The 12,072-nt window shown below is 45.2% G+C and overlaps 1 protein-coding gene across 1 annotated transcript in view; it reads left to right on the plus strand.

Moving 5' to 3' along the window:
• Window positions 1–468: 468 nt before the first annotated feature.
• The window catches only part of LOC124555943 (dystrophin-like), a 1,045,948-nt gene continuing 1,034,344 nt past the window's right edge, over window positions 469–12,072 (plus strand). Inside the window, exon 1 of the mRNA XM_047129993.1 lies at window positions 469–721. Within this exon, the coding sequence (XP_046985949.1) occupies window positions 469–721 (253 nt within the window). The remainder of the gene's footprint in view (window positions 722–12,072) is intronic.

A 12,072-nucleotide genomic window follows, 5' to 3' on the forward strand; every position in this document is an offset into this window, starting at 1 on the left:
TGGTTAACAAAAAAAAAAGAGCGATTGTTAAAGTATTGGTCTCTGCCTGGGGCTGGAGAGAGAAAGAGAGATGCGGGATCCATGGAAGAGCTGCGAGTTTCGTTTCGGGCTCGTTAAGTCGGCGGGAGAGCGTTACGCAAAAGCTCAACAAGAGCTATAAGAGAGCCATTGTGAACTGCGAAGAAGTTTGCTGTTGAAAGGCTGAGAGTGTACGTTCGGATGAGAGTCGAGCAACATACGATCTCCTCCCACGTAAGTTTCACAATGAGAATTTCCGAGAAGTCGGAGCTAATACTGAGGTTTACTGGCAGTCATTCTCGTCGCACAGCTTAGGCAAACGGACAGGTAACGGGAGAGAAGTGAGAGGTACAAGGAGTACTCTATTCCACACACGGTTAGACTGGCTTAGAGGTGAACGAATAGCACCGAATGTGAGGATTTGCGTCGTCGGAGCAGCGAGGGTGAAGAATGGGTGTTGCGCAACGCGGCGCGCGGTGTCAGGAGGTGAGTGACGTAGCCACAGCCACAGCCACAGCCAGAGGCGGGGCAGCCGCCGCCTGTTGCGCCTCGCGGCTCGGCCTCATCCTGCTGACGTCACGCTCACGCTGGCGCGCCAGCGGCGTTGCCGCTTTCCAGGGCCCGGTTGCCCGCTTCCAGCTGACATCGCCACCTGATAGCTCGCCGGCCGTTTCCGGCCCCGCCGCGGCTCGGTTGACACGGGGTGCTCCTAGGCTGGTTTCACCTGAGCAGGGAAACGCCAGCGAGCATCGAGCCACTAGCACTTTCAGTACTTCCACATGACCTACTCAATGGCAGCTTTCCTCGGATGTTAACATAATTCGACATTACCGAGCGAGGTGGCGCAGTGGTTAGCACACTGGACTCGCATTCGGGAGGACGACGGTTCAATCCCGTCTCCAGCCATCCTGATTTAGGTTTTCCGTGATTTCCCTAAATCGTTTCAGCCAAATGCTGGGATGGTTTCTTTCAAAGGGCACGGCTGATTTCCTTCCCCATCCTTCCCTAACCCGAGCTAGCGCTCCGTCTCTAATGACCTCGTTGTCGACGGGACGTTAAACAACACTAACCAAACCAACAGAATTCGACATCGTTGGAGTACCAGTGGCAAATGTTATATATTTAAATACGCATCAGTATGAAATGACGTGAAATAAATTGCACAGACACGCTGCTAGATTCATATCAGATAGACACAACCCATACGAAAATGTGACAAACCTGTTGAAGAAACTTAATGGGAATCGTTGGAGGGGGTCGACGCCCTTTCACACTGTTGGGTGACTTCAGACATCCAGTACTTCAAATAGATTGTACAAATCTACCGTCTCTATCGTACGGGTCAAGGAAATAAAATAAACTCGAAAGGAATCAACCTAGGAGTATCTGAATATATGTAAATGTGTTTTCCTCCCTCCCTGTATCGGTGAACATGGACGGGTACTTAGTCCCTCTCTACATAAAAAATACGTACCACTGTGTCAATACAACATTAAGTAAATAAGTAACTAACCAAAGCTATCATTGGTTCGAACACCACACACCACAGTGCTAACTAGGCGTGGTTCTGATGGTGATTCTATGCCGGTTCATTTCTCCGACCTTTTAACTGATCTACCGAGCCAGTTATGGGCAGTGGCGGGGGAGGTGGGGGGGGGGGTCACACTACAGTATACGTGCACTCGGAACCATGGTGCAACTCGGCAGCGTTCAAATTAATGAAATCTGACCATAACGCTAACAAATGCTGGTATACTGCGCAACATTTTCCGGTCGTCAGTAACCGAAAAAAAATGTTTTTTAAGAGTAGTTGCATGGGTAGGTGTAAAAAATGCGTGTTAATTGATATTAATACTTACCATGTATAGGCCTATATATCCTGTAGACTGACTCGTTCCACATCACTGCGATAAAAGAATATTTCAAATTATCTATGGAACATGTAACTAACTCACACTTGTTTGAATGTCTTTGCTAAAAAGTAAGTTAAAAGTACTATTATTCGTAGCACAAATGATGGGTATTGATAATCTTAAGTTATACTATTCATTGCTTAGACGAGGAGTAGTCGAGTTAAGACCAGCGACCTGGTGAACACTCGAAATTGTGTAGATACAGTAATAGAATTATTGAAAGGATTCTCTCATGTGGTGGGTGGATTACGCATTGGCTTCGAAGCCAGGGTAGAAAACGTTAAAGAATTCTAGACTGGCATGGAATTAGGAAAAAGTTTCTGGAAGAGCTCCTCTGGACGCCGGCATTAATCCGAAATGAAACTTGGATAATGGAAAAAAGTAAATGGAAACAGTTTAAATGTGCTGTATGCGAGTGTTAAAAATTTGGCTGGAAAATAAAGTACAAAATGAAGAAATGGTTCAAAAGGCTCTAAGCACTATGGGACTTAACAAAAAATGGTTCAAATGGCTCTGAGCACTATGGGACTCAACTTCTGAGGTCATTAGTCCCCTAGAACTTAGAACTACTTAAACCTAACTAACCTAAGGACATCACACACAGCCATGCCCGAGGCAGGATTCGAACCTGGAACCGTAGCAGCAGCGCGGTTCCGGACTGAAGAACCTAGAACCGCTCGGTCACATCGGCCGGCTATGAAATGAAGAAGTACTAAAGAGAACTAGCGACTGATGCGTGTGTAAAACACTAAAAAATAATGGTTAGAGAACGCTTATTAGCAGAAGGGAAATGCCACGTGTGCTACGACATCCAAGAATAGTTAACTAGGCTCAGGAAAGCATAGTGGAGGGTTAAGATCACCGCTGGTGTAGTACGCATCACGCGAAGCACGTTTGGCAGTGAGTTGGTGTCAATTACGTGCGCCGATTTTATAAATACAACGTTTTTTGCATATCAGTCTCGTATTAAACGCTAATTGAAACTTATACTATAAGAATGTTATAGTAACGTTGAACATCGCCCAAAATACTGACCAACATCATTACTGTGAGTATTTAACTTCTGAGTTGCGGAACGCGTCCGACTCGCAGGTCAAGGCCCAAAGGACTGCAGTCCTACTCGCATTAACAGTCAGTTCTGTTTATATTTGTGGGCTCGCGCTTACTGGTTGAAAGTCGCACCTTGTAATATAATAATAGTAAAATAATAATAATAATGAAATATTACTATCAGCTACGGGAGTCATACCACACAATATCCACCAGTACATCAACGCAGTACAGCTACATCCAAATGTATATATACAACTAGAGAAATCTGTAATTATTGATACATGTTCAATTAACCGAAAGTTCCTAAATGCAATGTAACGTATACCGTACAGTTAAAAGGAAGTCACGCTTGATCAAGGTCCGCGTCACTTCCCATCTTTAACCAGACATAACGTCTGAGAAAGGAAAGAAGAAATAATAATAATAATTATTATTATTATGTGAAATGATTCCCAGGCAGTGTATGGTGGCAAATACCGAATTAAATTAAATTACGCTTGTATGGCATCCGAGAAGGTAATGCTTGTGGTTGGACATTTAATAGACTTTGCAAGAAAAGGTGAGTGGTGTCGCACAGTATGGACGGTCGGAGTGTGAGACTGTGGACAGAACTAGGCTGTCCAGAAAATGTAATATTTATAGCACGTTAGCGTTTCCCATTCGTATGGAACATTCAGTTGGACGTCGGTGGCTGGCAAGCAACTCGTCTCTCTACACTTCGCCTTGTGTGTGTGAAATCTTATGGGACTTAACTGCTAAGGTCATCAGTCCCTAAGCTTACACACTACTTAACCTAAATTATCCTAAGGACAACACACACACACACACACACACACACACACACACACACACACACACACACGCCCGAGGGAGGACTCGAACCTCCGCTGGGACTAGCCGCACAGTCCATGACTGCAGCGCCTAAGACCGCTCGGCTAATCCCGCGCCGCACACTTCGCCTTCCTCCGCTGCTTCCGACGAAGAGTCTGTCTACGTACTGACATCGCGCTCCCAAAACTGAGCAACATATCAATTCCCAGCCACTTCAGATCATCGTAAAACGTTTACGAACGATGCCGCTTGGTTTAGTAGAAACTTTGAAGCGAATTTGTCACACAAATGTACCGATTTTAGTGTTCAATACATACAAAATGTCCCTACTTCATAATGCAGTAATCTAACATCAATATGAAGCCCTAAAATTAAATTTTGTTGATATGATGCAAGAAGTCGGTTGGTTCTATTTTATTCCTTCGGTTCTAAAGCGAATTTCAGTACGCCCATCTCTTACAAGCGCAACACATACTCCTCGAACACTTGTCAAGAAGTATTATCTTCCATCAGTAAAGAAAATTGCACTGTTATTCTAGCTTTCAGAAGATTGATGTGTTTGACAGCAGTTTGATAAACAACCTCTGAAGAAGAGTTCAACGAGATCTGTCAGGTTGCCAGGAATGCCTGTAAATAGCGCACCTACAGCGTTCCACAGTTCAAGGACTATGATACTTAGAGCGACCTCATCTTGGAATTAGTGTCATTAACTGTGCCTTTTGCAGTAATGTAGTTAGAAGAAAATAGCACGCATAACCGTGTTGTGTGTAGCGGACGACTTCTCGAACACCATGCCAGTTTGTCGAGCCCCAGGTTCGACCCTCTATATATGTCTCTGTTTGTCTCTCCCTCTCCCACTCTGTCTCCCTCCCACACTCCCTTCCTCTCGCTCCCTTTCTGTCTCTTTCATCCTTCTTTCTTATTATTATTTTTTTTTTATTGTGAGGCGGCGCAATAGTAAGACAGTGAACTTGGATTCGAGAGGACAGCGGTTCAGTCCCCCGTCCTTCCATTAAGATTCAGGTTTTCACTGGTATTCGAAAATCGTTGAGGCTAAAGATACGGCCGATTTCCTTCCTCACCTTTTCCAGAACCGAGCTTGTACTCCATCTCTGATTACCTCGCCGTCGACGGACAGTTAATCCCTAATCTTCCTTCTTTTCTGTCATTTTTCGGCTATTCCGGAAATATGAAAAGTTGAATCGTTGGAAATGTCACTTTCGTAGGGAAACGGTAATTCTCCTGCACACGTAGAAATCTCTCTTCGATCTCTTACAAGTATTGGCAGTTACTATTGTCGATATAGGTACAGCTGCTGATAGGTTTCCGGCTGTCAAGAATTGGCGTGCGACGGATTCTCGGCTCCCACGAAAACCTTCTAATGAACGTCTGCGATGAATGCTTGAAAAGCAGTCGTATGCAGTTCCATCATTCGTTATAGGCAGGCCTATATGATTACGTTGTTGTACAGTCGATGGCCATTGGGTGGTTCTCTGCTTTGGTGTGTACTGGAGTTTTTCTATACCCATGAGACTGATCTATCACTACACAGTGCTCCATTTCTTGTGTTGACACCATTATGCTCAACTGCAGGTACCTGCACGATAATACATGCGAACGTTTTGTACATTTGCATCAAACACCAGATGTACTATTAGTGCATTTATTAGAGGTAATTTACTGGGCAGCGGAGTTGTCTTAGTATACATTTTGGTCTTATCTTGAATGCCTCGTATTTGTTAAACGTTCGATAGGCAACTGTAAGAACATGAGCTAATACATACACCGCAGTCACGCTTATTCATAAGGAAATGTTCGTTCAAACAACAGTGTTTTAGTTTGAGGGCAGCTTTCCGCAATTCAGAAGAACGAACTATAATAGCGCACTTATTTTATTTAGCGATTTTGTAATCTAATCAACAAACAACTGAAAAAACCTGATTAACAGGAACTTTCATTTCAACACTCCCATTGCATTAATCATTGGAATTTATTAATGTCTATGAGCAAAATTTTAGTGAAAAGAAGCGTCCGTGTTACAGATGATAGGTTGTATCATGAAACATCCTGTAGCACTTCTGGTGATATCTGAGAAACAAAAGGTGAAGGTACTGAAATACTTCACGTATAATTCCGTGGTTTGCGTGTTTTCAAAATGAAAAACCCGCCGATAACAAAACTTTGCCGAAACTTATTTGTGTAACAAAAAGAAAGTATTTTGTGTTAAGGAGGGCCTAAACATTGTGCTTCATAAACCGTATTTTGGACGTACTGATTTTCAAAAAGATAAAATTGTTAGATGGGCAAAAATTCAGTTAAGTCGTAACAAGACTCGCATAGCCAAGCAAACACTCCCCTATTTCTGGGGAGACAACGTGCACACAAAGACGTTGGCTAATTTATTGTGAGCCGGCCGGAGTGCCCGTGCGGTTCTGGGCGCTACAGTCTGGAGCCGAGCGACCGCTCCAGTTGCAGGTTCGAATCCTGCCTCGGGCATGGATGTGTGTGATGTCCTTAGGTTGGTTAGGTTTAATTAGTTCTAAGTTCTAGGCGACTGATGACCTCAGAAGTTAAGTCGCATAGTGCTCAGAGCCATTTGAACCATTTAAGCCATTATTTATTGTGATAATATGATTTCAAAACGAACATTAAATTCAGTGTTCGATCGACAATGTTGGCATATACAGGGTGTTAGGGACATAAGTGGAGATTTTTCTATTTGTGACTAAGTACAGTGTACTGAAAAACGTTACATCAGTACTTATTTCATTTTCAGACTAATAGTTATAGCTATTAAAAATGTATGTTGCTACGTTGGTTAATACCTCCATGTACCAACGGCACAGGCCAGCCATTGGTGTTTATTTTTCCCCGGGTAAGTCCCATAGGGCTCAGAGCCATTTGAACCATTTTTTGTCTTTGTGCTTGCCAAATCTCTACCTTAGCCAAGAAGGTCGCGAGATCTGTCTTTAATTGAGAACGTTTGGAGTATTATGCCGAGGGCCATCTAACAAGCTCGGGATTTTGATTATCGGACGCGCCAATTAAACAGAATTCAGCACGATATCCCTCGGGAGGGCATGCAACGACTCTATAAATCAGTGCCAATCCGAATAACTGGTTGCCTAAGGAACAGAGGTGGTCCCAACGTGTTACTGGCTTACTCAATTTGTGAAGCTCATTCTCTTCAATAAATCATCCAACTTTTCTGAAACTGTAATAATTTGTTTGTCTGTACATATATATCACTTCTACCGATTTCCTTCCCATTCAGATAATTCCTTCGTGGTCGTCGTCTTTTTGGTCTTAAAGTCCAGTTTATACGAGTGTATTTACCTGTAATGAACTTTGTTACAAAGGAGTTTGATCCTGCTCTCCGAGAGCAACATGGTAAACCTGAACAAAGGAAGAGTAGTATGTGGCTGTGACACTTTAGCGACTGTGAATGAATTGTGACGAGTTAAAACTGTCTGACGGATAGGGAGTCTAATCTAGATACGTTCTTTGTTTGGCGTTCTCCTGTTGTACCGTACTGGTCACAAAGTAAGTGTGAAACGTCCAGAGGTGTTAATCTGAAAGGCGATACCGCTGTGATTTGTCGCGGGCGTAGCGGCGAGGCGCTGGCTTGGCGCGTCGCGTATGTAATTGCGGGCAGAGCACGTAGATCATAATCGCGACCATCCGCATCCGCCGAGGTCGCCGGCCCCTGCAGTCGGTCAGTGCGCTCAGCTCCCCTCCGCCGTGTGTTGTCTGCCGTCAGTCATTTACCAGTCACACTTGTACGCCTAGGAAGTGGTAAATGAGCACTTACGTTCTCAATACGGGAGGGGCGTTCAGTGATGCAACACATTTTTTTTCTGAAATCAAATTGGTTTTATTCCGAATTCCAATACACCAAATTATTCCTCTCTCTTTTGGCTACAAAACCCTATTTTTCAACATAATTTCCCTTCGATGCGACGGCCTTACGCCGCTCTTCCAACAGAGACGTGCAGTTAAGCAACGAGGTCTTTGATTGTGATCCGTCGATCACCTCGAATGAGTGTGTACGCACGTTTCATCATGGGAGGAGATACAGTTGTGTGCGGCAGGGTGGCACGTGGAAGATCGGATGGGTTAGCACGACGTTGTTGCGGTGATGGCAGACGCCTCGTCCAACTACTCACCGTGCTTTTGTTCACTGCCAGGTCTCCGTAGACATTATCCAGGCGCCTATCAATATCTGCGATGCTCCGGGTTTCCACGAAAAGGAGCCAATGACAGCTCTATGCGTCACCTCCTTTACAGACACCATTTTGAAGGCTATGTACAGCGCCACCGCCTATCGGTACCTCATGAAACTATAAAGGTTGAAGCGGGAATATTCCACAATCTCCCACAGTTCCGCATTTTTTTTTTTCAACCGAAATTGGCCGAGGAAAAAAGTGTTGCATTACTTATTGAACGCCCATCGTATATTATTGTCCTAGTGAATAACCGCGGAAGTTCCCCGACATTGTTTGCGGATGTGCTATTGTGTATACGGAAGTCGTAATGGTAGGAAATTGTAATGCGTGACGGCCTGCAAAGGGTCGGCGCTTGGTGCAAGTTTTGGCAATTGACCCTCACCATAAACGATACACTCGTTATTTTTCTATTCCACGATTGCCGAAAAACGACCGGAAGCGATCAGATTCATTAAATATTTGGGAGAATGCGTATCGACCGATTTTAAGCGGAACGACCACATAAAAGTAACGAGAGGAATAAGGATGACAGACGGGAAGTAGCCTACAAAACTCTATGTGACCAGTATTTGAATATTACTCTTCAGTATGTGACTGTTATCAGAAGGGATTGACATGAGAAATAGAGCGGATCCAAAGGAAAGCAGCACGCTTCGTTTCAGGTTCATTTAGTAAGCACGAAAGCGCCACAAAAATGTTATGCCAACTCTAGTGGTAGACAGAAAAAGAAAGGCGTTTAGAATACTCGACTAATATATTACCCCATCATAACTTTGTTGTTGCTGTTGTGGTCTTCAGTCAGAACACTAATTTCATGTAGTCTATCTTGTGCAACTCTCATCATCTCTGCATAACTGCTGCAAGGTAAATGTTTACCTCACACACACACACACACACACACACACACACACACACACACACACGCTTCCCTCAATTACAAAAGTGACGATTCCTTGACGCGTCAGGATGTGTCCTACCAATCAATCACTACTTTTAGTCATATAGTGCCGTAAATTTCTTTTTTCACTCAGTTAGACCAGTACATCATGGTGTTACTCTGCCTACTCACCTAATCATCTTTCTTCTGTAACGCCATGTTTCAAAAGCTTTTATTCTTTTCTTGTCTGCACTATTTATCGTCCGCGTTTGACTTCCGTACGAGGCTACAGTATTGCCAGTCTGCATTTTCTGTCGTATCTACTTGTGCCAACATAAGTTACTTTGCTGCTCGGATAGTAACACTCATGTATTACTATTAGTGTCTCGTTTCCTAATCTAGCTCTTGATTTGATTCACCTACATTCCATTACCCTCTTCTTACTTTTGCTGATGTTTATGTTATAACCTCTTTTTCAGGAGACTATTTACTCAGCCCTTTGCCGTCTTTGATAGTATTGTAATGTCACTAAGAAACGAAAAAATATTTATTTCTTCTCCGTGAACTTCAAATCCCATTTCCAATTTCTCCTTGATTTCATTCACTGCTTCCCAAGTTACACACTGAATAACAAGGAGGATAGGTTATAGCCCTGTCTCACTCCGTTCCCAACTACTGCATTCCTTTCATATCCTTCGACTATATTGACTACATTCTGATTTCTGTACCTGTTGTAGATAACGTTTTGATCACTGTATTTTGCTCTTGATATCTTTAGAATTTCAAATAGTGCATTGCAGTCAACAGTGTGAATAGATTTTTGTAAGATAGCCCCACAAAAAGGAGTCACATGTGTTCATATCTGGAATAAATCAATAATTCAAAAACAATCTTAATCGCATTTATTATTATTATTACACTCCTGGAAATTGAAATAAGAACACTGTGAATTCATTGTCCCAGGAAGGGGAAACTTTATTGACACATTCCTGGGGTCAGATACATCACATGATCACACTGACAGAACCACAGGCACATAGACACAGGCAACAGAGCATGCACAATGTCGGCAGTAGTACAGTGTATATCCACCTTTCGCAGCAATGCAGGCTGCTATTCTCCCATGGAGACGATCGTAGAGATGCTGGATGTAGTCCTGTGGAACGGCTTGCCATGCCATTTCCACCTGGTGCCTCAGTTGGACCAGCGTTCGTGCTGGACGTGCAGACCGCGTGAGACGACGCTTCATCCAGTCCCAAAGATGCTCAATGGGGGACAGATCCGGAGATCTTGCTGGCCAGGGTAGTTGACTTACACCTTCTAGAGCACGTTGGGTGGCACGGGATACATGCGGACGTGCATTGTCCTGTTGGAACAGCAAGTTCCCTTGCCGGTCTAGGAATGGTAGAACGATGGGTTCGATGACGGTTTGGATGTACTGTGCACTATTCAGTGTCCCCTCGACGATCACCAGTGGTGTATGGCCAGTGTAGGAGATCGCTCCCCACACCATGATGCCGGGTGTTGGCCCTGTGTGCCTCGGTCGTATGCAGTCCTGATTGTGGCGCTCACCTGCACGGCGCCAAACACGCATACGACCATCATTGACACCAAGGCAGAAGCGACTCTCATCGCTGAAGACGACACGTCTCCATTCGTCCCTCCATTCACGCCTGTCGCGACACCACTGGAGGCGGGCTGCACGATGTTGGGGCGTGAGCGGAAGACGGCCTAACGGTGTGCGGGACCGTAGCCCAGCTTCATGGAGACGGTTGCGAATGGTCCTCGCCGATACCCCAGGAGCAACAGTGTCCCTAATTTGCTGGGAAGTGGCGGTGCGGTCCCCTACGGCACTGCGTAGGATCCTACGGTCTTGGCGTGCATCCGTGCGTCGCTGCAGTCCGGTCCCAGGTCGACGGGCACGTGCACCTTCCGCCGACCACTGGCGACAACATCGATGTACTGTGGAGACCTCACGCCCCACGTGTTGAGCAATTCGGCGGTACGTCCACCCGGCCTCCCGCATGCCCACTATACGCCCTCGCTCAAAGTCCGTCAACTGCACATACGGTTCACGTCCACGCTGTCGCGGCATGCTACCAGTGTTAAAGACTGCGATGGAGCTCCGTATGCCACGGCAAACTGGCTGACACTGACGGCGGCGGTGCACAAATGCTGCGCAGCTAGCGCCATTCGACGGCCAACACCGCGGTTCCTGGTGTGTCCGCTGTGCCGTGCGTGTGATCATTGCTTGTACAGCCCTCTCGCAGTGTCCGGAGCAAGTATGGTGGGTCTGACACACCGGTGTCAATGTGTTCTTTTTTCCATTTCCAGGAGTGTATTATTATTATACCGCCAACCGGTTTCAACCCGACGTAGGGGTCATCATCTGGGCGTTTACACCATTGGTCGACTGCTGGTGGTGTCACTCCTGTCTAAATAGTTGATAGTTTCCTGCGGTTATGTAGACAGGAGTGACACTACCAGCAGTCGACCAATGGTGTAAACGCCCAGAATATGACCCCTACGTCGGGTTGAAACTGGTTGGCGGTATAATAATAATAAATGCGATTAAGACTGTTTTGAATTATTGATTAATCATACCACTAATCGCTGCTTCTCTCCACAACCATGTTGTCCAAAAATCTGGAGTAAATGACGACCAATCGAGGCCCACGCCAGTGGCCTCCGGGTGAGCCACAATGCGGTCCCCAAAATGCTCTTCAAGGACATCAAACACACAACTGCTTCGATGGGGTCGAGCTCCGTCTTGCATGAACCACATCTTGTCGAAATCAGGGTCACTTTAGATGATTGGGGATGAAATCACCTTCCAAAAACTTCACGTACCGTTCGGTAGTCACCGTGCCGTCAAGGAGTATCATACAGATTATTCCGTGACGGACATTGCACACCACACGGTCACCTGTTGAGGGTGAAGAGACTTCTCGATCGCGAAATGCGGGTTCTCAGTCCCCCTAATGCGCCAGCTTTGTTTATTGACGAGCCCATCCGAATGAAAGTGGCCTTCGTCGCTAAACCAAACCATACTAATTCCCATCATGCCCCGCTGCAAACTGTTCTGTTTGAACATCCCATCGCAAACCGTTCAGAAGTTATGACGATTTTGTTTCATATAATTCAGTAGTTGTCA

Source organism: Schistocerca americana, chromosome X (assembly GCF_021461395.2).
Source record: "Schistocerca americana isolate TAMUIC-IGC-003095 chromosome X, iqSchAmer2.1, whole genome shotgun sequence".
Lineage (NCBI taxonomy): Eukaryota > Metazoa > Arthropoda > Insecta > Orthoptera > Acrididae > Schistocerca > Schistocerca americana.